Source organism: Carassius auratus, chromosome 37 (assembly GCF_003368295.1).
Source record: "Carassius auratus strain Wakin chromosome 37, ASM336829v1, whole genome shotgun sequence".
NCBI lineage: Eukaryota > Metazoa > Chordata > Actinopteri > Cypriniformes > Cyprinidae > Carassius > Carassius auratus.
In genome coordinates this window covers 1,304,432-1,331,429 of record NC_039279.1, presented here as the reverse complement: position 1 = coordinate 1,331,429, position 26,998 = coordinate 1,304,432, and the positions used below count along the sequence as shown (strand labels likewise).

The window sequence follows — 26,998 nt, the reverse complement described above, 5'->3', positions numbered from 1 at the left end:
CCAAATACTTAAATATTAAGAGTTAATATGCTATTTATTTTCAACTTTTTTTGGGGGGGGGGGGGGGGGTTAATCTGGACTACAACATGCCCTAGATATTGTTATAAAGTGTTTTGATTTTTTGTTCATTCACACTTTACATTAGTGCTTCATTAGTTAATTCATTAGTTAACATAAACTGCAGTGAATAATTCTTCTGAATGTTCATTAATCTTAAGTATTCCAATATTTAATAACATATTGTTAAAATCTGAAATTGCAGCAGTGTTATTTCATGAGCTTACATGTACGAAGACTTGCATTTTATTAACAAATATTAATAACTTCTGTAGCAAATGTAGCTATTGCTCATCGTGAATGTCAATTTATTGTAATGTTCATTTATATCTGTTATCAAAAAAGATATTTAACCTGTTATACTGTATTATGACCACTTTTTAAACTAAATTTCAATACCGTATACTGTGATAAAAGATGAGCAATTAATTGCAACATTTGATACCGTCATAATCCTAGGTGGAAACTGATTTCTCTATCACTCAATTAAATTGGGAGTCTCTTTTGTTTCAGCCCTGTCTAAACGAGTGTGATCAGAGCACGAATCCCAATTAAACATTGTTAGTGGAAAAGAAGCTCATGCCGTTTTGGCCGTACTTTTGCTTTAGTTTCCAGGAAACCCCAGTCCCATGTCTTTGCCATACTAGACCCTCCTTCAGTTGTAGGCTAGGAGCTGTGATTTAATAAGGTGAAAACTGTAAGTTCAGTTGTTTAGAAGCAATAATAGTAAACAAGACCTTTTTGTCTTAGCACAAATGCCTCGGAGCAAGATGCGTGGTGAAGTTTAATACTCGGGGTTCAGGGTTTGTCCAAACACCGCTAATAAACTGCAATATGGACCAGACTTTATAGCGACACTGAAATGTCTGGCTAAGTGAGACAATAAAACCCTTTATTACTCTTCCAGACCTCAAAGAGAAGCTGTCGACCCGCTCTTATTTTATAAAACCTTTCTGGCTCTCTGGAATTGATTGAAGTTTTGCTCGAGCACCTTCGTTGTGGCATCTGTTCTGTTAGAAATGGTTCAACTTCTGCCTTGTTCCCGCCGTCGTGAAGTATACCAGCTCTCCATGCTATGGGCGGCTCACACAATCTGGCTGTAATGGCTGGTTATTTTCCGGCTGGAGTAACACCTCATCACCTACAACCAGATATCGAAGATTATTTTAGCATTCTTTTTGCGTGCTTCTGTGCACGTCATTCAATCATAACATGCTTGAAAATGCCCATGCTTTAGCCCTTAGGACTGTACAGACTGTTTTTAGAAGTGTTTCTGCAGCTCTGCTTTAAATCACGGTAAAAGGTCTCACTGGTTAGTTTTACCGTTTCATATTTCAGTGATCATTTAAACCAGATTTGATTAGAAAAACTCTGTTTTCTTCACGATAAAGCACATGAATGCTGAATCCAACAGTTCTGTGTATCACTGCACATCACCCTTAACGAGATGAGAATAATAATAATAATAATAATAATAATAATAATAATAATAAAATGTAGAAGTAAATCAAATAATAAATATGAAATCATATGCTGCAAATCGGTCTCTTTTAATATATACAACAACTTATCCTCTGTTTGTATTTGAGCCACATCTTATGAGGCATGTTATACTGGAACATTCACTTCCCATTTACAGTCAGTAACAAATTTTTAGCATAAGAATGCCATAAAAAATAATACCAGTACATACATTGATGGTTGTAGTAACTCGGTGGTCGAGGCGTGCTGCATTGTGGCTTGCCTATGCCCTTCAGCCGGGACTTTATTCACAATTCGGCACGGATGACAGACTGAGAGATATTATATGAATGGATGAATTCCATTAATGCATAAAGCCTTCAGAAAAGCCAAATGAAGCAGTGTTTATGAGCACAGTGCTTTGTTTACAGTGGTTACCATGGAAACCACTCTATTTCTGCCATTCCATAAGCGCCACTTGCTGTCAGAAACTGGAATTACATTTTCATTCAGCCTGTTAACTTTTTTTGTTCAGACTAATTCGGAAACCATATATTTGTGTGTATATATACATTTTCAAATTTCAGAAAATTTCAGCCTTTTACTAATTTTTAGGATAAAATGTTCCTAGTGTTTGATCTCTAGCCTGTGGTGTAGATACAGGTGTGGAGTCGAGGCGAGTGACTGCCGCAGCTGGTGTCCCAGTCCAGCTCAATGGGCTCCATTCACTCAGAGCCAGGCTGGAAGAGAGGCGACTGAAGCGTCTGCTTTCTCTCTCGGGGGACACGGGCATCTCTAGGGGCTTGAACTTCCTGTCAGAGTCTCTCTCACACACGGGTTGTCAAACACTGCTCTGATCCTCTTTGTGTGTCTCCCTTCCTCTCTTCCTCTCTCTGTTTAGTCTCCTTCCTTCAGCTCTGATCTGAAACCTAGTGAGCTGCACAACTGAAGAATGTTTTTATGCATCACATGCACATATGAAAGCTGTTACAAACAACTGGCAGTGAAATCATTCTGCTTTATACCTTGTTTTAGTCAGCATCACATTTCATTTCGTTTCATCACAAGGCTGCCAGGAATTATTTTTATTTATTGATTGATTGCTCAATTGGTTATTTCAGTGGCATCAAGGTGTTAATATTCATTTTGTATTTATATAAAAAAATAAAATATATGTATTGAGATTTGTATTTTATTTGCTCATGTGGTTCTAAGAGTAGCATCAGAATGGTAATATTCAATTTATTTGATATTTTTCTTTATACATTGGATATTTTTTTTATTTGATATGGCTTTTATTTGTCCACATGGTTATCACAATATAATTTTTATTATTTTTTTTATTTGTTGCTTAAATTTATTTGCTTGCTTGTTTTTCTCAATAGCATAGCATCAGGGTGGTAATATTAATTTAATACAATTCTTTTTTTTTTTTTTTTTTACAAAATATTAATTTTATAAATCTTTTTTTTAATGTTATTTTACTTGCGCTCTTTATTCCTGTAGTTTCAGGTCACTAGCATATTTATTTATTTGTTTATTTTTATTTATAGTTTTATTTTATTTACTCACTTCATGATTATTATTATTATTTTATTGCTAATATTTTAATGTAATATTTATGTGTTTGTTTTTCCTCTGTTCCTCTCTATTTCACATTCTAAAGTTCTGTTATATAATTAATAACCTGTAGCGGTTTGTGTTATTATGCCGTTTAGCCACCTGTTTAGACAGGCTTTGAAATTCCAATCACAGCAGTCTGAGCTGAGCTCCAGTGATCATTTGTGTGTTTAAGTGTGCGTTTCCTCGAGTGTGTGTGTGTGTGTGTGTGTGAGAGAGAGAGCTCAGAACGATGTCATCTGGTAAAGTGTTCTTCCTACTAAGATAAGAGCTGGATCTGTGGCAGTTTGTTACTCGTATGCTCATTAGGGACGTATTCTCAACCATTTCCTTTTCCTCTTTTCTCTAGGCATTGCTCTGCTCTGCTATCACGGCAGTGTCTCTCTCTCTCTCTCTCTCCATGTTTTTTGTGTGTGTAATTGGATTGGCTTCTTCTGGGACTACCAGTGAATCATCTCGTATGTGCAGACGTGATGTAGGCTGAACAAGAGATTCATTGTCTAGTTTTTAGAGCTTCATTGATTCTAATAGAACTTTGTGAAATCATTATGAACTGAAATGAGTGATGCATTTAGTGATGATAATGGGAATGCACTTTGCTTGATTTCTAGGCAATAATCCGTTCCGAATTTGCATGAAATGTTTGTTTTTCAGACATATACATGCTGCAATGATTCAGAATTACATCGGCATATTTATTAGCTTATTTAAACTTAAAAGTAAATTAATTCTAAATAGTATATAAGTTGTAAACCAAATTAAGAAATATATAAAAACAAATAATAATGAAAACGAATTACTAAAAATAAAATAAATAAATAAAAAGAAATGTAAGTCGCAAAAAGTAAAGGCTAATTCAATGTGAATAAATAGTAGGATTCTTAGTGTAGGAGCTCTTTTAAACAGTTGATTTAATATTCAAATCTGAAATGTCATGTGGCAAATGTTTGCTTGTGTTTATTAATAACATTTCATTGTTGGTTTGCATGCATGTTATTGCAGGTACACAAGGATGTGCATTGAAATGTTTTTGTCATGTAGTGCTGCGGAGGTGTTTAATCCAGATTCAGGGAAAGAGAGAAATGACTGCTTTGGGTTTTTGTGTTTTTGGGTGTGTGTGTGTTTGGTATCACAAGGCCCACAGTAAGAATATTGTGTAATTACACTCTCTCTCTGCCGAGAGTCTCTGTGTTAGCAGAGAATCGAATCAGCATGTGTGAGACCGAAATAGAGACAGTAATTAACCCTCACAGGTCTCGCTCCCTTCTCGTCCTCTGCTGTCTCTCGGTCACTGGGTCATGTGGGTCATTCAGGGTCACTGAGAAAAACCCTGGAACGTCATGGCCAGTGCCAGAAAAATACATTCAAGCACCATAACAATAATTAAAGTGGTTCTTCACTGAAAATGTCGATTTGAAAACATTCAAACACTTTGGGTTCAGTCATGATCTTTTGGGTACGTGTGTGTGTGTGTGTGTGTGTCAGAGTGGAGCCACTGTTTGTTGTGTAGTCAGTTAATGCATTGCTGCAGCATCTATAACTCTCTCTCTCTCTCTCTCTCACACAGCAAGCAGAAATTGATGCCATGTGTCTCAGTAAAGTGTTTTATGTTCTCTGTCTGCAGCAATCTATAACTACGATGCTCGCAGTGATGAAGAGCTGTCCTTACAGATCGGAGACACTGTACACATTCTGGAGACTTACGAAGGTGACACACACACACCACACACACACACACACACACAGAGATTCTTATGTTGTAACTACACTGATATGAAAATAAAATTATTTAAGCTCAACCATTTAAGCCTTCACCAAAACTATTTTAAGAAAATATATTTATCAATAAGGATTTATTTAAATTATGGAAAAAATTTAAATAACTACAAAGCAAAAATAATAATAATTTGTTTTTACTTTTAATGCAATTTATTTTTAAATGTAATTAAAATTAAAATATTTTATCAAATTTTAGTTTTATCTTATTTAATTTATTTAGTTGTATCTTTTATTTAGTTGTATCTTTTATTATATTATCTTTTGTTTTATTTCATGTGGAATGTGTCTCTTTATTTTTGAATGTTTATTTCATGTTTCCCTTTGAATATTACCTTGAACCTTGAATATTACAAAATCACACACAGTATTTTTTTTATTTTATTTCAGTTTGAGAGTTGCAATAATTGCAAACCTCATTTAAAAGAAACTTAAAACAGTTCATATAATATTTAAATGATTCTTGATATTTTCTAAAGGTAAAGTACCACATATTAGTTTCACACACTATATAGTACCCCATTTAATTTCAGTCACCTTTTTAGGACACAGATGTGACATCATCAGAGCTTTCCTCTCTCTGATCTCAATAACATGCACTTTAGTGTTGAATATGAAACATGTCTTTTATCATCTCAGAATATTGTTTTCTAGATGTGCTATAAGACACAGTGGCGTCTCTTTGTGATCTAATTGTTGGCATTTCCGTCTGACTGCTGTGATATTTCGTTCTTTTCTCAGGATGGTATCGAGGGTATCGGCTGAGGAGAAAATCGAAGAAGGTGAGTTACTTTATGAAGTGCTTCCAGAGGACAGTCAGTTTTCTTCTTCAGTTCACTCATTTGTTTCCTCTATGTACAGGGTGTGTTTCCGGCGTGTTACATACATCTGAAGGAGGCCACGGTCGAAGGCAATGGGTCAGTATGTTCATTTAGATTCCTGGAAGTTTGCAGTTAGTTGAATATGAAATAAAGCATTAGCAACATAAATCTGCTTATTTTTCATTCACTACTCTAGTATCAGAACTAGATGTAGTTTAGTTTGTTTGTCCAATTAAACATGGATTAATGACCAGTGCAGAGCAGTGCAGATTTAGAGTATTGTGACATTAGCTTATTAGCTTAACCGCTGTCAGTCATGTCTCTCCCATGTGCAAAAATTGTATTTAGTTTTTTTTATTTTATATTATTTTTTGTTTATACTTTTTGTCAAATGTATTATCATTGCTTAAAAAAAAGAGACAAATTCATGCAAATAATGATTTTAAAATAATATGTTGGAATAATGGCAAACTTCGTATAAAATGAATATTTATAAAATATTTAATTTATCCAAATGTTTCTGAAGGTTACGTAGCATTTCTCAGTGATCATTTGTTAATAATGTTCCTCTCTTATATAATTAATAATTTTTTTATTCTATTATTTTTTATAAAAAAAATATTATTTTATTTTTTAAATATCGTAAAAAATGTTGTATAATTGTTTACTTTGTTGTATATTATATTTTGTTTGTTTTTATGCTTATAATTATTTTTTTTCTATATTTTTTTATCTGTTTTTGTTTGTTTGTTTGTTTAATGTTGCTAAAAAAAGGAATGCAAACCATGGTTTTAAATTGTCATGAAATTAATTTTATATGAGGGTTGCCATTTCTTTTCATATTTAATATTTATATAATATTTAATTTGCCCTTGACATTTTTTGAAGATTAAGTGCTATCTCTTAAGTGCTCAATTGCTTAGAAAAAAAGTATTTTTAAGAGTTTCACACTCTATTCCTGTAAAGACCTTTAAACTCCCCCGCTCCCCCTCCATTTCTGTCACCTCTCACCATTTTAAGACCTTTAAACACAGATATTTTCTTACCTGCCCTTCTGAGATTCTATGACGGTTAGGATGCAGTTTTTGAAGGAAGTTCACTATGTAGGTATAGCTTACTATGTTTTGGAACATCCTCATTAAACTTTACTCTCCTTTGCTGCATCTGAAGATTCTGTTACTTCTGTTATTGTTCTGATTTTATCAGCGTCGCTCCCTGAAACCAGCCTGAGTGCAGTTAACAGTATTTTTCCCTAGACGTCTTACTAAGTTAGCGCCCCAGCAGCCCGTTGCTAGCCTAATGGGAGATTTTGGAGTTTGAAATGGATTTTCAAGCGTGGTTCAGGAATATAATACGCACGAGTGAGTGCTGGTTTGATGCAAGTGTGTGAGTAATTGGAATCGTGAGCAAAGCCCAGCTCAGATTCCATAACAGCTCTTTTGATGACTGATGCTGGTAATTAGTTTTCATTGGCATGAAGGGATCTGAATGACTCTGGGTGCTCAGGAGCTTGGAGTAAGCAGGAATTACTGACGCGAATGCAGTTAAACAGTATATTGTTTCCCACACAAGCAATATTCTTGGAAAACTCCTTCACTTATTGTGCTTTTTCTGCTTTGCACTCTGTCACTGTTCATTTAGACAAAAGGAGACGGTCATTCCTTTTGAGATTCCGCTCATTCATGAGGTCACCACTACTTTGCGAGAATGGGCGTCAATATGGAGGGACCTATATGTGGTAAGCTTGTTTTTATTCCAAATTTAAATGTTGCTTCCCAAAAGTTGCACACACTTCTTCTGCACAAAGGGTACACTGTTATAAAGCATGCAATAATGGAAATTATAAACAATGGACAAATCAGGACAAGATTTTGAAAAGAACTGACATGACATAATTAAAAAGTAACGTTTGTTTTCAAACCTTTTTGAAAAGCATCCCACTGAAAGTTTGTAAATCTTTTAATTACATAATCCAGGGATATGACCCTCTGGGACTGTATGTCTACAGAGTTTAAGAGCATCCTTTATGCTGCAGCATGTGCTTTAACTAATTAATTGACACGCATAGCAGGGTTTTAACCAGACTTTGTGTTTCCAACAGGGCGACAAGCGTGAGATGTTCAACACGGTCCGAGACATGATCTACGACTTGATTGAATGGCGTTCCCAGATCCTGTCCGGCACGCTCCCGCAGGATGAGATGTCCGAGCTCAAACAGAAAGTCACCTCTAAGATGGACTATGGGAACAAGTATGAACACACACACACACACACACACACAAGCTGCTGACTCGTGCTGATCAGGTCGTGTTGGAACAGAGAGAGCGTGAGCTTGAAGTCACGACTGCAGTCGGTTTCATAAAATCAGACTTTTAATGAGAGCGTTTTATTGCTCTTCATTTTGATTCGTGATCTATTTTTGCTATGAAGGGTCATTGTGAAAGACTTTGGATTTCAGCACTTTATCTGCTTTCATTTGGGGAAGAAAATAAAAATAAAAGATGTTCTTAATCAGCAGTGTGTGCTGTTATTTGTGGTTAAAAGTTTAACCCCTTAACCCCAAGTATTAAATGGTGATACTAGTAGATGATTCTCATCTGGCAAGCAATAAAACAAAAGTAGACTTGCATTGAAGGACCAGTAAGTATATGCCTAGCAACTGCATAAAACCTCCCTGGCAATGTTCTTTTAGCATGTGCACTTAAGGCATTTTTAGAAAATCTTCAGGAAATCAAACCTAATTGAAATAGATAGTTCACCCAAACATGAAGACTGGCTGTTTATTTTGCCCTCAGGCCATCCAAGATATAGGTGACTCTTCTCTTCAGTAGAACAGTAAAGAAGAACTTTAGCTGAATCTGTGGTGCTTGGGGATTCATAAAATGCAAGTCAATTGCTTCTTGCACTTTTAGAGTCAAAGAATACATATCAAGCAACACAAAATGAATACTTGTGGCTCCTGATGATATGCTGAGGTCTTATGAAGCACAATGATCGGTCTGTGCCAGAAACTCAATATTATTTACAACAGTATTACCTGCAATCCAGATTCTCAGGCAAACAGTCTTCGTTCTGCAAAAAAGTCTTTGTTAAAGTGTTATAAGCCATCAACCAAACCATCCAGCTACAAGGTCAATCACAACATTAGTGTTTTATTTGAAGTAAAAGAGTTTTTTGAAAACGTTTTTAAAAAGTATTTTAAAATCAGCCAAAAAAGTAAAACGTAAAAGTCTGTATACTTAAATGTGTCTATTGACCACAGGACCACTGGGTAACTTTTTGGATGAATCAGATGTTGCTTTCAACCTTTCCTGAGGATGATACTCCCTTAGTTTTGCTTGTAGATTTCAACATCCACCTAGATAAACCTCTACATGCTGATTTCCACACTCTGCTTGCCTCTTTTGATCTCAACCGAGTGTCAACTTCTGCTACTCACAAATCAGGCAACCAACTGGACCTTATTTATACTCGACATTGCTCTACTGATCATGTTCTGGTTACTCCACTGCACACGTCGGATCACTTCCTCCTCACTCTTAACCTCAACATGGTCCCTGACACATCACTTACCCCTCCACATGTCATCTTTCGACGTAAACTACGCACTTTCACCGTCCCGGCTATCTGCAATGGTTTCATCTTCACTTCCTTCCCCTAAACTGTTTGCATCTTTGGACGCGAACAGTGCTACTGATATTTCCTTCTCCACTCTTACATCTTGTTTAGACACTGTTTGCCCCTTATCTTCCAGGCCAGCCCGTTACCCCTTCTGCCCCTTGGTTATCTGATGTTCTACGCGAACACCGTTCTAAGCTTAGAGCTGCTGAAAGGATGTGGCGCAAATCCAAAAATACTACTGCCCTTAATGTGTATCAGTCACTCCTGTTTTCCTTCTCTGCTAATGTCTCCAATGCTAAAATTACATACTACCATAGCAAAATTAACAATTCGTTTAACTCTCGCATGCTTTTTAACATTTTCCTCACTTCTTTGTCCTTCTCCTCCCTCTCCTGCTTCATCTCTAATAGCTGACAGTTTTGATGACCAAATCCTCCTGTCAACCCTAGTGGCAAAAGGCATCTCTGGAACCACACTTCAATGGTTTGAGTCTTACCTATCAGATAGGCCCTTCAAAGTATCTTGGAGAGGTGAGGTGTCCAAGTCACAACATCTAACTACTGGGGTGCCTCAGGGCTCAGTTCTTGGACCTCTTCTCTTCTCTGTCTACATGGCATCATTAGGTTCTGTCAGTCAGAAACATGGCTTTTCATACCACTGCCATGCTGATGAAACTCCACTCTACCTCTCATCTCAGCTTGTCTAACAGACATTTCTTGCTGGATGATGGGCCATCACATTCAACTCAACCTCTCCAAGACAGAACTGCTTGTGATTCCAGCAAACCCATTGTTTCATCACAATTTCACCATCAAGTTAGGCACATCAACCATAACTCCTTCAAAAACAGCTAGAAGCCTTGGAGTTATGATTGATGATCAGCAGACTTTCTCAGACCACATTGCTAAAACTGTCCGATCCTGCAGATTTGCTTTATTCGACATCAAGAAGATCAAGCCCTTTCTTTCGGATCATGCTGCACAACTCCTTGTTCAATCTCTTGTTCTGTCCAGGCTGGACTATTGCAATGCTCTCTTGGCAGGTCTTCCAGCCAGTTCTATCAAACCTTCTGTCAAATGTATAATATATCTGCTGTTCATATATTAATTTATTAGTGTGTTATATGATTAGAATGTTGTCCCGGTTTTAAAATAAATCAATGATATTTGAGAATGTATTTTCCCTTTTCAGGAAAAGTATCGAAAAAGTATCGAAATCGCCATTCTTGGCTAGGTATCGGTATTGAAACAATAATTTTGGTATCGTGACAACACTAGTCTGTACCTGATTTGCTTGCTGCATCTCTCTGATTGGTGGGATTTCATGTACAGCATCATGGATAGTCACTTTTCAACAAATTCAGTTGTTAATTTTTTTTTCTTTTGAAATAATGTGAACTGACACTGCAACAAAAGCAGATACCATAATTTAAGAATCAGAACTCAACAGGCGTATATGTACATGTGTGTATGTATGCATGTACTGTGTGTGTGTGTGTGTGTGTGTGTGTGTATGGCTTGCATATAGATACTGTAGATGCAGGGCTTATTGTTCAGCTGATCAAAGTAAAAAATGGAAACCAGTTTGAATGTTTTACAGTAAGTTATTCTATTTGCACACTTACATACTTTATTTCTGCTCATTGAACACATTCAAAGGGTCTAATAGCAGCAGGTTTATTATTACCTCTCTCTCAGAGCGTTTTAGTGTTACTGTTAACTTCAGAAGGAGGAAGTGAGCATACAGTGGGATGATAGAGCAGCTTAGGTGAAAAAGTCACTAGTGACACACACACACACACACACACACATACGTACAACTCTCACTTCTCAGTTCTGTCTTTGTCAACTTTAAGTGTAGTTTTTTTTTTTCTCAATACAAATCCAGAATGCCCATAGTAACCGCATAGCAACATGCTTGAAACCATTGATAATACCTGCTGTTATTTCTTACGCTTATTTAGCAGGTCATGTATTTAGCAGGTTATGTCCAAATAAAAGTATTCATTTGGATTAGTAAAACACAGATCTTCATCTCTTTCAAACTACTATGTGTTTTTCCTACACTGTTTTGTGTGTTTGCCAGGTATTTAGATCTGGATCTGGTGGTGAGAGATAAAGACGGGAATATTCTGGATCCTGACCTGACCAGCACCGTCGATCTGTTCCGAGCGCATGAAACCGCGTCCAAGCAGATTGATGCTCGCATCCAAGAGGAGAGGGTAAACCATATTATACTGTTTTATCCATCATGGCACTGATTTGAACATGTTGCTTTTTTTTTTTTTGTCTGTAATTTGAATGGGTTTGTAGGTGTTACTGGATTGTGAATGTACGAGGCCCGAGAGCCGAAGCCACACTTATGTTTTCTCATCACACAATTGCAGTGATGTTTAATAAACTCTAATATTTATATTTGGATGTGACTAGCACAACCTCTAAACCACATGAAAAGTCCCTGACCACAGTTCTGAAACACCACCGCTGATGTGTGAGAGGTTACACAGGAACAGAGAGAGCGTGAGAGCGCACCATCTCACTTCCCATGTTACTGTGAGACGCAATGTGACACATGGCTGGGTGATATAGTCTCAATCAGAAAAAACATTGCTTTCAAACCGCCATTGGAAATGCACACGTTTTGTGCAATAAATAAAATACAGCAAAAAACTTCAAAGATTGAAAAAAGCAATGAAATGTATGTATTTTAATATATAAATAATATAAAAAACTCTTTAGTTTACTGTCCAGTTCTCTTTATTTACTATTTGTTTATTAGCATGCACATTACTAGGATATTGGCTGTTAATTAGTACTTATAAAGCAAATATTAATGCCTTCTGCATGACCTTAATCCTCCCCATACCTAAACTTAACTACCTCACTAACTATTAATAATTAAGAGTTTAAGAGATTGAGGCAAAAGTCTTAGTTAATAATGAGAATTGGACCCTGAAGTGTGACCAAACAAAAAAACTATTGTTCATATACATATTTATATAAACAATAATTAAAGCACGTTTTCCATGCTGTTTTCACTAAATGCATACAAGGATGCTATTTTATAATTTTTGTTTATATGCACTTATAACAATATTAGCCTACATATATTTCAATATATGTAACATACAATATGTACAATATATATAAATTTATGCATTATATATATATATATATATATATATATATATATATATATATATATATATATATATATATATATATATATATACATATATATATATACACATATATATATACATATATATATATACATATATATGTATATACATATATATGTATATATATATATATATATATATATATATATATATATATATACATATATATATATATATATATATATATTCGGAAACCTAATGGTCATTTGAAATGCTCAATAAAATGAACTAAATATTCACGATGTTTCTTCGTTTCATATCGTCAGCAAAGTATTGCAAATACAGTTGTGCACTTACTGTAAGTTCACATACCCCTTGCAGAATATGCAAAATTATTCTAACAACAAAAGAGGTATCATGAAAATCGCATGTTATTTTTTTATTAAGTAATAAAATAACTTGAATAAACTATTTCAGACAAAATAATAGCTGTATTTGTAAAAATGACCCTATTAAATTTTCTGCACCCTCTTGATTCCTAATACTGCATGTCATTTCCTGGATGATCCACAACTGTTTTATGCACATTCTTTGTTTTCCAGCATCTTCTGACCCTACCCAGATGTTCACTGTCCTTGAGTCTCTTAGGTTTTATAGATTATAGATTCTTTGAGACCGACCGTTACTAACGCCCGTGTAATTAGTCTTGCTGACTTTTACTGTGTGCTCAGACGCCCATCATTTTTTATGTATTTATATTTTCAGTCTCAGAAGCAGAACATGGATTTGAGCCGGCAGGCCAAGTTTGCCTCCACACCCTCGTTCGCCCTGTTCGTCACACTCAAGAACGTCGTGTGCAAAATCGGAGAAGATGCAGAAGTGCTGATGTCTCTATACGACCCGATTGAGTCCAAGTTTATCAGGTCAGTGCACACACAAACTCAAACTTATAGATGTGTATTCACATCCATAAACATTCCTGCTGTCAAATAAAACTTTCTTCAGAGTTTACGATTGTCACTGCCTCAGTGACCAGTAACTATGATGTTTCACATCCTCAGTAGTAAATCAACCACAGCGTTTGTGCCATGCACACAGTTCTCAGTGGTTTGTTTCAGCAGTAAATGATCTTGATGTAAAAATATATAATATCTGTTGTTTTTACTTTCTTGCAGTGAAAACTATCTTGTGCGCTGGTCCAGTTCAGGTTTGGCCAAAGACATCGATCAGCTTCATAACCTGCGTGCCGTATTCACTGTATGTATTATTTTGGCCTTTACTTTTGACACGTTATATTCAGGATTATCATAGATGGGGAAATGATATTGGGACATGATGCAGACCCATATTACCCACATGATCACCGTGACTCATTGATAACTACTTTTTAATCTGGAACTCAAATGCAACTACATAAATGATTGATTTAAAACTCCACATAAGTATTAATAACAGTAAGGTGTGCATCACATAATAATAATAATAATAATGATAATAATGCTTGTAGTTCTAGCTGGACAAATTCAGTAAATGTAACATTTTAACAAATATTGGGTTTAATAGTTAAAATATTTGTATCTGTTCTTTTTTTCAGTGTTATAGTTTTATTAATATAACATTAGATTTTTTAATTCACCCCCCCACTCCAGAGTTTAATTAAAAAATATATATATTTTATTTATTTTTATGTTTTTATTTTATTTTATTTTTTAATTTGGGGTAACATTTTAGTTGTTATTTTTCCAGTTAGTTATTATAGTGCTTTAACTTAACGTTATTTCAGTGAGTTTCAAACGCAGCATTTCTAATTTTTATTTTAATCCCTTTAATTTTTTCGTCTAATATTTATATAATTTTATTTCACCTTTATTATTAAATGACCACTAAATTTTTTTAATAGTTTTAGTTTTAGTTAACGATAGCAATCCTGTTCTTTGCTAAAAATGCGTGCAGTGCAGAATTAAAAGTTGGCCTAAAATGTGGGCTGATAATGAGATGTTTTAAAAAGGTATCTAGGTTTTCAGCTAACTAGGTTTCTAACTGTGCTCATTTGTGCCACCTGTACAAACCGCGAGACTACACTAAATCCTTTACATGCATGACCTTATTGTTTGATTTGGACACTCAAATATTTCCTCCAATGCTTCAGTACCAGCTCGTTCCTAGAAACACAGTCATGTAAATGACTCATTTACGGCTTGATTCCGTTCATCTGTTCCTGTCTCTCGCTTTGTTCCTTAATGAGTAATCACAGTATTATTGGGTGACACTGTAATTCGTGTTCATCAGTCGTATTGCAGAATTGGTAATTAAAGTGTTGGAGAAAGCAGCAGCATCATTAAAGCTGTAAAGGGTAACAAGCTAACGGTTGTTAGAGGAGGAAGCTCAACGGAGACACGGCCTGGTTTGCATTCTTACATGTATTTTGTGCATCCATGTATCTGTGTTGGTGTCTACAGGTCATTTAACACAGAAAAAAAAATTATCTGCACCACCAAAAACATATAATGAATGTGAATTGTGTTGAAGTTATTGTCTTTCTCACACACTGTTAGCTTTATCTTTTTTTATTTTAATTGCATGCATTTTGTGTATTTGCATGTGCATGCTTTTTCATTTTAGAGCATATACACTGGTTTGTTTGTTACGAGTTGGTGCTTGTTTGCACCCATACGTTCTCATTTTCTAGAGGTCATTTCTTTAATAGATGCTGGGCTCGTGAGGGTCAATTTATTTCCCCAGAATCCTCTGCTCTTTGCACAAACCCCCAGCGGGGAATGAGTTGCTGCCCCCAATCAAAAGCTGCTTCAGCAATTTATCCTTCATTCAGACAGCGTACTAACAGTTTGTGTGCACCAAACCAATCCATGCATCAGTCGTTGTCTTCCTGGATAGTTGCTCAACTAACGAGTTTGAGTTTAACTTGATGGTTGTAGGCAGAAACACCTGGTGCATGGCCAGTGGTTCTTCAGGGCTCATAATAATATTATCTACTGTTTGAGTTCATGATTGTGCGTGCTTTTTTACTCTCTTGCTTGTGTTTGTGCGTTTCTCTCCAGGATCTGGGGAGTGAAGACCTGAAGAGGGAGAAAATCAGTTTTGTTTGTCAGATCGTTCGAGTGGGCCGGATGGAGCTCAGAGATAACAACACTAAGAAGTTAACGTCCGGCCTCCGCAGACCCTTCGGTGTGGCAGGTAGAGCCTCACACATAACACCATGCACACTGAGCATGGAAACCAGTGTCCATTAAAATACCACCTGGAATTTACATGGATGCATTTGGTGGATGCTTATATCCAGAGTGATTATAAATGAGCCGTTCATCTACGGAAACACCAACCATACAGCCATTGTTATTACTGTACATGTACATTTTTTATTTGTAATATTTATTTGAGTGATTGCATATACCTATAAGTATAATTGTTTAAGCCTTGTGTGAAATCAGCTGTAATAATATATTGCATATAATCTTAGTTTGCTATATGCGATACAGAAGGTGGTGCAGCAATCATACTGCGCTCATGCATTTTTAATGACATCAAAACAAACATGGCCTTTGCACTGATTTTGTCTGTCTGGAGTTAAACATCATTACATCTACAATCACAGTTCACATTAGAAGCCTTGATCTGGTTGCAGTGAAGTGACCCTAACAGTTGTGTCGTCTGTTGGAACTGTTACTGTTGCTAAATCCTGACGCTAAGCTTGATTATTGTGCAAGTTTGTTGTCTGTGGTTGTGCACAAAGGGGTTCTCCCTTAGTTTCATGGAAAACGAAAATCTGTTCTTCAGTTGTAAATAAATAAATAAATAAATAAATAAGGCCGAACAGGAGAATGAGGGCAGACATGCAGCCTTTGGTTTGAACATCAAACGGGTTTTGAAGTGGGAAAGCATCTCTCTCTCTCTCTCTCTCTCTCTCTCTCTCTCTCTCTCTCTCTCTCTTTCACCCCCCCCCCCCTCTCTCTCACACAAACTCTCTCTCGCTCTCTCTTTCTCTATCTCTCGCTCTCTCTCTCTCTCTCTCTCTCCCCCCCACCACCCATATATTAGCAGTATGTCTGTATGTGGGTCAGGTCAGGCGGGTAGAGGCAGAACCTGTATGTGAAATGTCACCTTTAATGCGTCACATTCAGAGACAAGCCAACGCTTCCATTATGGCTCATCAGTTTCCTGTTGCCTGCTGTAAACCCAATCTCACACCAGGACAAATGGCCATTTAGAGGCGATGTTTATGTGTTCAGTCAGTAATAGCTGCTGCTTGACAGCTCATCTCAAAAGTTTTGCCTGCTCTCACCCTTATAAACCACGAATTTAAACTTTCAGGAGTTTCTATTAGCTTTTACATTTTTTTATATTTTTTTTCACAGTGATTGAATCTCGCAAAGACACATTCACGTCAAATTACACCCCAAAGTAAAATAATAATAAATTCAATTAAATAAATATTTTCATGACATATATATATAATTTTTATTATTTTATTTTATTTTTATTATTATATTTTATATTGTATATATATATTTTTTTTTTTAATATGCATAATACAATGCAAGTAATATGTCACTTTTTGCATCATAGCGGGAATCTGGACAAAGTGATTTTTAATCAGCATATTTTTAATCAGCATATATTTAAGTAAACTGAATTACATGATTGCATGATTATATTATTAATAAATAAATAATATACATATAACACAATATTAATATATTTATTTTAATGTTATTTAATCATTTTCTTCTATTACTGTATATCAAATAGAATAGATGACATAATATAATTTAATTACTTTTATTACACCTTTTTTGTGATTACTTGTTTGAGGTGTATGAAAAGGTATCATGCATTAAATATGTGAATTTGCTCAGACCGTCTGTAAAGTAAATGGGAAAAACTGTTAGAATACAATGGTCATCTGAGATGGGTCATTCTTCATGAGATTCATTCACAGTTGCGGAGACCAGATGTGTGATTGTGCAGACATTATTCTCATCTCATTCTTCTCTTTGCAGTAATGGACGTCACAGACATCATCACGGGCAAGATGGACGACGAAGACAAGCAGCACTTCATTCCCTTCCAGCCGTAAGTATGACTTCATGATGGTTATGATGAAAAGGACTTATCGTGAAACAGTTTTGACCTTCAGTCAGGTGCATCAGTCACTTGTAGTGTGTTAGGTATTGTGTAGTCGCCTCAATGATCAGTGTTTATTCATTAAAGACAACAGTACACAAACTCACTCTTATTCTGTAGGGGATGCACATGTGCCTCACAGTCACTCACTCGTTCATTCTGTCACTCAATAAGACTACACTTCAGTCTTTCTGTGCTTTGCCGCTCTCACAGCCCAGCCGGGTCACTCAGAGAGGAGTCCAGGGGTTTGCTGGGAATTGTGGGGTGTTTAAGATGCGAGTTCTCACTTCAGGGAGGTTTTTACTTTGTAGCAGCTTATTTTTGACTTTAGATTAGCTCTGGTCCAAAACCTAGGGTACTGTCTTGCTGTCTGCTGCTGCCTACATAGGTAGCTACATTTTAAGACAAGATCCTAACTCAAACAGAACCTTGTGACTGATTTGAATACTTCTAATGGGCAGCAACAAATAGCAAGTCAATAGTAATAATAATAATAATAATACTAATTTATTATTATTATTTATAAATTAAACAGTATATATTATTATTAAAAATAGATTTCTATTACAGTTTGGACATATATAATATAAAATATTTTAATACAAATTTTTCTTCTAGTTGAATTGTTTTATCAACAATAATATAGAAATGGTTAAATAATAGTAATAAAATATTTTTTATAATAATAAAATATTTTTTTTTACATTATAATATACAAACGTAAATATCTAAATAATAAATGATGATGATAAAAATAAAAAATGGTATATTATATATATTTAAAAAATACATTAAATATGTATGTTCTATATAATAATAATAATATAAAAAGTTTTTATATATTTTATAGATTCAATATAATATATTTTAATATTAATATTATGCAATAATATTAAATGGGCCAGACAATTATAATAAATTAATATTTAAAAAAAATTATATTATAAGTAAAAACATTTTCATATAATACAATAATCATCTAATATTTGTTATTTCATTGTACTATATCAAATATAAGTACAAATGTATTTTTAAACTACATTTTAATTATAATCAATACATTTGACCCTGTCCATCATCTTGGATGAATTATGTATTATAAGTACTTTATTAATGAGCTTTATTATAATTACTTTTGTAATTAGGCATCATTGATCTGTAGTGCGCTTTTTCTGTCTTTGTTATGAAGGGCAGCTCACTAGGTTTTGTGTCTTTTATAGAGGCAGTGGCTTCATCTGTGTTTGGGTGAGATGAGGGTCATTCTGAAATTACAGCATCTCTCTGTGTCTCTCCTGTCACCCATCCCGCATCACTGTTTGCTAACAAAATGGCTTTTGTCCCTGTCATGGTATCTGTATCACTGTTTGGTGTCTTCCCTCTCACTTTCTTCATTCTTCTCTTCTTCTTCTGTCTTTTCCTTCCGCTCATGTCCACTCTCATCTGGCTCTCTGTGGCTACTACTCTTCTTCTCTCTTTGTCTTCCTCCTCTCTCTCTCTCCGTTGGCGTGTTGCCTGTCGCGTGTGAACTCCAGGCTAGCGTTGGATGACGCCATTCGCCACAGGCAGCTGAACATCTCCCGTTTTTCACCCAGGGTGGCGGGCGAGAACGACTTCCTCCAGACCGTTATCAACAAGGTCATCGCCGCCAAAGAGGTCAATCACAAAGGTCAAGGTAAAGGTCACCGGGTTGAACACATTTCATCTCCAAAGCTGCTTTGAGAGTCACTTAACCAAACGAAAAACCCTATTATTGTGTATATTATGCTGTTTCATAAAGGTCTTCGCACCAACCAGTCAAAATAAAAGTTTGCTTCAGCGTGAAGAAATTGCGACAAATATATTACTATTGTTCAGTAGAATATTCTTCTTAAAGTAATAATAAAATAGCTCAATGGTTTTTTCAAGGAATATTGCGTTAAGTTTTCTTTCCATGCTTTTATTTTAAGCACTTTTAAACCATTTTGTATAATTAAATCTGGAAAAATGTTAACGGACAACACAGAATTTCTGAAAAAGAAAACATTTCATGTTACTGTACCATTTTTTTTATAAATTATTAAATTGTTTATGAGTTTATTTGATTAGACATGATTTTTAAATTATTGATATGCAGTTAAACCATTAAAATGTAATCCAAATAAATTAAAACTGAAAATGCAAAATAAAATTTTATAAAAGATTTTATAGGGCTCAAAAATAATTTCGGTTTAATTTTTATCAAATTGTTATTAAATATAAGATTCATGAGTTCAATAAACCAGACACAACACAACTACATTTTAAAATAACAACTAAAACAGAATCATTGGGCCCTATTATTTAAAAAAGTTATTAAATTGTTAAAGTTTCATGAATTCAATTTATTCAACGCTTTTCGTTATCAAAATTTTATTAGACAATTAAAACATACAGCACAGAATTTGGGGAAATTTTTTAAATCAAAGCTGATTTCACAGGGGCCTAAAAATGTAACTTAATAAATTGTTGTGGTATTGTATGTGTCATGATTTCAATTAATTAGACATGCTTTTTTAATTACATTTTTTTAACAATTGAAACTGAACTCAGAAACATTAAAACAGAAAAAAAAAATATTTGAGAAATAATATAGAACCGATTTTCTAGGGCCCTACATTTCCAGAGGGTTTCTCTAATGGCGCGTCTTAACCTACAGTAAAAATGAAATCTGTAAGATAAAGAAATGTTCCTGATTTAAGTTATTTGGCTTGAGTTAATGATCTGCAGCTTGTTTTGTAGCCTAGTTAAAGTGTGGGAAGTTAAAAATACAGGAAGATAAAACTGATGTGAGGAGATGGAGAGCCACGCTGTCCCAGATACGATCAAACCGAGTTCCTGCCAAGAGACTTTCACAATCTAAAGGGGCCTGAATCTTACAAATGACGGAGTTAATGAACAAAATTAGTTCAAGTTGAATTGGGTTTAACAAGCATGAGAATTGGTTCATGCCGAGGAGAATGGGAAGCGAACATGTCGGGTTGCACTGCTGTCAGATCACATCACAATCCATCACCACAGACATAATCCATCCTTCCTGTGATTCCTGAAAGCTGCTATCACCAGCAGGACATCGAGAGCTTCAGTATAACCTGAGACCAGTCAGATATGAGCAGGTCCTTCTCGTTTATGAACAAGGTTAATCAAGAACAGCAGTGGAGGTTTAAATGGCAATTAAGCACATATTAGTCTCAGATTTCTTTATTTATTTTCAAATGGGACAACTTAAATGAATACAATAAACACGATCATAATGTGTACTTAATATTTATAAATTATTCGTTTGTTTGTTTGATTGTCCTTATGTTTTGTTGTTATTACACAAATAGCTTGATACACATTTAATGTAAAATGTTTATTTTTATGCCATCAAAGCAAGCATAACTCAAATTCAGCACAACAAATCACGATGTAAACTTTTTTTTTACCTTTAATTATACAAATTTAATAATATACACTTAATGTAAATATTAATGTTATAAAAATGATCATAAAATAAGCATAACTTAAATTAAGCACATCAAATACCTTCATGATGTGTACTTCAAGTTTATTTAAAATGTATTTTTATTCTGATTTTAATAATAAATAGGATTTATTTTGCATTACAATAATGAGAACTTGGAGATAATAGAGAACATGTGTATATATAATATAAAAAAGATAAAACCACATTTATGTATGTACGGATTTTGGGGTGAAATTGGGCTTGAGTGTTTTGTCCGTTCATCTGCAGAGAGATTTTTCTTCCTTTGTTTTGAAACCAAACCATGTTATTGGCTCAGATTGCTCAATTGAATCTTAAGTGTGTTATTATGAAATATTCACAGCACGATTCATCTGTAAACTTTGAATAACACAGTCGTTCTGCTTCCTGCGGGTATTTTCTCAGCAATTAAATTAATCCGGTGTTCTTAATTATTTTTTTGTAGATCACTAATAATGAGATATTAAAATGAGCCAAGTTCCTGTGAGCTGTAAAGCACAAATAGGAAGAGTGTGTGTGTGTGTGTGTGTGTGTGTGTGTGTTTAACTGGAGTCTGTTCCTCCGGTCCTCAGGTTTGTGGGTTACACTGAAGTTGCTTCCAGGTGATATTCATCAGATCCGTAAAGATTTCCCTCACCTGGTGGACCGCTCCACCGCTGTTGCTCGCAAAATGGGTTTCCCAGAAATCATCATGCCAGGTATGCATCATCAAACTGATTGTATTTACAATAAAACACAGGATTTTATTCCTCCACTTTGAATCATAGTTAACATAGAACAGTGACAATGTAAAGTTCAACCAGACCATTCATGAAATCTACACTGCAGTAATGAGGAACTCATCATGATGGACATTAAAATATGACTATCCACATATCAACCTCCTCTCTGTTACATCCTGGTATTCACTTCACATGCAGAAATAATCAAATCACAACATTTAGATTTAGAACTCTTAAAGGTACAGCAGCTATTTAATTCCACGTATAATCAACCCTCTAAATATTGATTATGAACTATGGATGTACAAGCAGTACTTTTTGTGTGTTTTCCTTATTAAAAGCTAAGGTCTGTATTGCAAACGGTCTATGTTTAGCTCTAGATCACACACAGAGACCTTGTGTGTGTTTTTGTAGGTGATGTTCGGAATGACATTTACGTGACGCTGGTTCAGGGGGATTTCGATAAAGGAAGTAAGACGACACCTAAAAACGTGGAGGTCACCATGTCTGTACATGATGAAGATGGAAAGAAACTGGAGGTAATCTACTGTATAGTGGTCAGTTTGTGTGTGACACACATTTGAATGAATGATCCAGATTCTGTATGTTAAAATGTATTTCTTCTATTTATATGTTGCAAGTTTTTTTATGTGTAAATGTATATGGCTATACTATATTAGCAATGTAGGGTTGTTAAAGTAGTTTATTTTTATTTTTAAGATAAGCCTCTCTAGGGACCTGAGATGCAAATTATCTTCTGCTGTACTCTCTATGTATAAAGCATATTATTTATATTATTATTATTATTATTTTACTTTTTTTTTTGTACTGTCCCCTTGTAAATAAACCAATACAAATATATTGATAAAAAAAAATCAAAGGCTGCAGTTTAAATAAGTTACTGTATAGTCATGCAGCACATTTTTTTATTATGATTATCAAATATTATTTTTTTTTACATAAAATTTGTAATAAGCAATTATATATATATATATATATATATATATATATATATATATATATATATATATATATATATATATATATATATATATATATATATATATATATATTAGGGGTGTAACGATACGCGTATTCGTATTGAACCGTTCGGTTCATTATGTACCGAAATGTTCGTTGGACTAATTAATTATACTTGAAAAAAATGAAAAAAAGTGAAATATAATGATATGCGTTCAACAAGGTAGCCCAATAACCCAAACGACGTAACAGGCAACGGCCCTGACACCCCCGAAGAAGAAAAAAACACCAACTTATATGTTTATGTTAGGCTACTCAGTCAGGCGCTCGCTCACTCAGTACGCGCTGAAGGCTCGTTGCTAAATAGACCGACATAACATTGTTTTTTTTATCCACCACTCTCTTGCCATCACCATGGCTTACAGGGAATCCAAAGTGCACCCAAACTCCAGACCTGTTGGTTATTGGAGGATCTTCTATTTCTGGTCTGTTAAATGCATTAGACATTTTGCAACGAGCCTTCAGCGCGTACTGAGTGAGCGAGCGCCTTAGGGGTCGTTCACATAACGCGCCTAAAAACACATGGGAAACGCTAGGCGCCTCTTTCTCCTTCTTTCCAAAGCGCTCGGGCAGTTGCGCCCCTGAGGCGTCTGCCTTTGCTAAGCAACAATGACGTGCTCTCTCCATGAAGACGCGGAAATTTAAGCAAAGGATAAATGGATTTGCAGCTCTAAAAATCCCTTGCAGTAGGCTAGCTCTGCTACTAAATTTATTTCAAAATTGCAATCCATATACAACTATGATCAGCTGTTCCTTCATCTTGGCTGAGCTTTCAACGTTGTTACGGGAAAGGATGAAGCTGATTGGTTAGTTCTTGTCACATGACCCGTGGTGCGCTTGCTGCATTCTGAAAAGTTGAGATGTTTTTACATTTTGCTGTATCTAAAACGTACCGAACCGAACCGTGACATCAGTGTATCGTATCGAACCGAACCATGAATTTTGTGAACCGTTACACCCCATATATATATAATATTTGTTTTATTATTGAAAAAAGCAAAAGTAATTAATACATCATTTAATAAAAGACGCAAGGCAAGTAGATGCTCATCAGAAGGAAGATTTAGACACAGCTCTTAATATATAAATATAATAATTGAAGCTGCCTTGATGTATTCACTTTTTAAGTAACAAAAAATACTAATATCCATCATATCAGTCATTATATTATTAGCAAGTTGACATGTATTTCTTTTGTTACTTTTTGGTGAATTCCCCATCTTCCACCCCTGCTTTGTGCTTTAGTTTTTTACTGCCCACCTAATCTTTCTTTCTCTCATGCACTCACTCAGTCCTGTGCCTGTACGGTCGCTGGTCACTTATTGTACACAGACCAGCTGTGTGTTGAATGCATGACCCTCACTTTGTGCATTGGAAAGAAAGAAAGAAAAAATAAGTTTCTTTTCACAGCATATGGGCACCTTATGGTTTCCAGCAGGTAGAACAGATTTTGTCATTTAATATTTCATATCTCGTATCTTGTCATCTTAATTAGTTTCTGAATTTAGCATGGAGTCAGATGACATGAATCTGTGCAACAGATTGTGTTTGACTGGTCAGCATGAAGGTGCGATGACAAAATGATCAATATAATAGCCTCAGGCTCTTCTAGTGTTTTTAATAGTTTTTTATATATATGTATTTTTTCCATCTAGAACGTGATATTTCCTGGAGCTGGTGATGAAGGTATTCTGGAGTACAAATCAGTCATTTACTACCAGGTCAAACAGCCTCGCTGGTTTGAAACCATTAAGGTTAGCAACACTTACACACTTTCAGATGCAATGTCTACTACATTAAGCAAAGAGTCATTTATCTTACTTGCCAAAGTAGAGGAATAATACTCAGGACAGATATATTCTGGGAAAGTTTAGGTGTGCAATTTCTTCCAAAGTCCATATTTGACTTTACTTCTGACACTATAAACATTTTTGAGAAGGTTCTGGCTGCAGACTTGCACTTGCACTCTCAGACACTTGTGCTTCCGCTAGCGACATCACTTGCAGTCTTTGTTTTTTTTTTTTTTTTTTTTTTTTTTCTATTTATTGATAATTTTTTGTTTTAATCTTTCACCATTTTACAACAGTAGCCAGGTGGCGAAGAGAAAAAAACTACTCTCCACTACCTGTGACGTCACTTGCAATCAACACGTTCGTGCATGTTGCCAATAGAGACAAGACACTGTGGCGGTGATTTAACGATTAAAACTAAATTAGTAGGCCTACTACTATAATGTACAGGGTACTGCAAAAAAAGACAAGAAGTTAAACAGTTAATATGGCATAATGTTTTAGGATACGTTAAGTTCAATTAAAAGACCAAATTCGATATATAATTATTATTTAATGTACTACAAGGCAAGCACATGGCTATGAACAATGCGAACGCTTAATGTGGCCTAATAACAGACTTAAGATGATAAAGACAATTCAGTAGGCCTAGGCTATATGTCTTGTTGTTGACTCAACGTATATACAGACCAGCGAATATGAACGTGCATTATGAAATGCATTAAGTGATTTTAAAAGGATCAGCTCCATACAGGCGAGCAGACGAGTCCAGAACGCAGTGCGTTAAATTGTACATTAAACGTTTTCCTCCTATAGAAAATCATTATAAATAAAACACATAATGTAGGTTAATGGACAAAGACAGTGATATAAACGAGTAGTAGACAGTTTATTCTATATGGAAAAATGCTTAACGCGAAACTTTGCGCATTGCGTTTATTCACCACCACAGCTTCTTGTCTCCATTGGCAAGATTTGTGTCGATTGCAAGTGTCGCAGGTAGCAGAGAGTGCAAGAAGCGATTGCAAGTGACATTGTAATTTTGTTTACAAAAATGGCTACTGTTGTAAAACGTTGGGAAATTCAAACAAAAAGTTACAAAAAATGCAATAAAATAAAATAAAAAAATTTGCTAGCGGAATTGCAAGTATCTGAGAGTGCAAGTCTGAGAGTGCAAGTGCAAGTCTGCAGCCAGACCCTCTTGACATTTTTAGGTGTCTGAAGACCAACGCTCATAAAATGTTATTTTATAATTTTAATTTGTTTTGTTTTATGCTAATATTGGCTTTTTTTATTAGCTTTAGTGGGGTATTTTGGCATTAAAATACCATATATTAACATTAAACAATAATCAAGCTTCAAAGGGGAAAATGCATGATTTGACCCTTTTAAATATTTAAAGTCTTAAAAGAGGGTTACACGGTTGAAACAGTTTAAATAAGAATAAAGTTCAGTGTAAAGGTCACAAGGACTGCACCCTTTGGATCCATATTCATGTATTTTATTAATATTCAAGACCTTTAAGGTGTTTGCTAGCCTTAGTTTCTTTCTAGGTCCTCTTATTTTTGTGAAATGCTGTGTTGCAGGTTGCGATCCCGATTGAAGACGTCAACAGGAGTCACCTGCGGTTCACCTTCAAGCACCGGTCGTCTCAGGACTGTGAGTTTCATTGCATCTTTTATGTTAATATTGTGATTATATACTATTATTTTAACATTAAAACCCAATCAAAACTATAAGGAAATAATGCATAGTTTGTAAATTAAATTAAATTTATTTTTATAAAAAATATTATTCAATTTGTTTTTTGTCAGTTTTTTTTATTTCATTTTTTTTTTAAAACAATACTAATTATTTTAGGTATCTGAAAACCAATATTCATAATATTTTATTTTATGCTTGTTTCATAAATTGTTTTGCACATTTTTGTAAATGTATTTATTTAAAAAAAATTCTAACCAATACTAAATATTTCAGGTTTCTGAACATATGAATTGCTGAATATTCTGCTTTTGGAAGACTAGTATTACACACAGTACACACAGTCATTTATTTAACCCATTATACTGGCAGTGTACACTCATCCAAGGCTTGTTTAATGTGGAACATACCCGTGCCCAAGCGACCACCCACAATTCCCTGCACACTCTAATATTTTGAATAGCTTAGTAACCACATGAAATGGCACGACAGCCACCCAACACCACTCATAACCTCTTCAGTTATACATTTATAATATCTGGAGTTTATTCTGCAGTTCTGAAGTGGTTTACTAGCTGTTTATTTCTGAGAGGGAGTTTCTGAATCACATTAGCGTGTTTGTG

General features: G+C 34.9%; 1 protein-coding gene across 3 annotated transcripts in view; it reads left to right on the top strand.

Moving 5' to 3' along the window:
• Positions 1 to 26,998, top strand: part of dock1 (dedicator of cytokinesis 1) — a 202,814-nt gene that overhangs the window by 23,379 nt on the left and 152,437 nt on the right. For 2 of the 3 annotated variants that reach the window (XM_026222207.1, XM_026222206.1), the window contains exons 2-16: positions 4,763 to 4,846; positions 5,656 to 5,696; positions 5,776 to 5,831; positions 7,377 to 7,473; positions 7,837 to 7,985; positions 11,442 to 11,577; positions 13,243 to 13,400; positions 13,653 to 13,734; positions 15,537 to 15,672; positions 17,496 to 17,568; positions 19,152 to 19,291; positions 21,694 to 21,819; positions 22,258 to 22,382; positions 24,540 to 24,638; positions 26,261 to 26,333. In XM_026222207.1, the coding sequence (XP_026077992.1) occupies positions 4,763 to 4,846; positions 5,656 to 5,696; positions 5,776 to 5,831; positions 7,377 to 7,473; positions 7,837 to 7,985; positions 11,442 to 11,577; positions 13,243 to 13,400; positions 13,653 to 13,734; positions 15,537 to 15,672; positions 17,496 to 17,568; positions 19,152 to 19,291; positions 21,694 to 21,819; positions 22,258 to 22,382; positions 24,540 to 24,638; positions 26,261 to 26,333 (1,575 nt within the window). The remainder of the gene's footprint in view (positions 1 to 4,762; positions 4,847 to 5,655; positions 5,697 to 5,775; positions 5,832 to 7,376; positions 7,474 to 7,836; positions 7,986 to 11,441; positions 11,578 to 13,242; positions 13,401 to 13,652; positions 13,735 to 15,536; positions 15,673 to 17,495; positions 17,569 to 19,151; positions 19,292 to 21,693; positions 21,820 to 22,257; positions 22,383 to 24,539; positions 24,639 to 26,260; positions 26,334 to 26,998) is intronic. The other variant, XM_026222208.1, reaches the window with a different exon arrangement.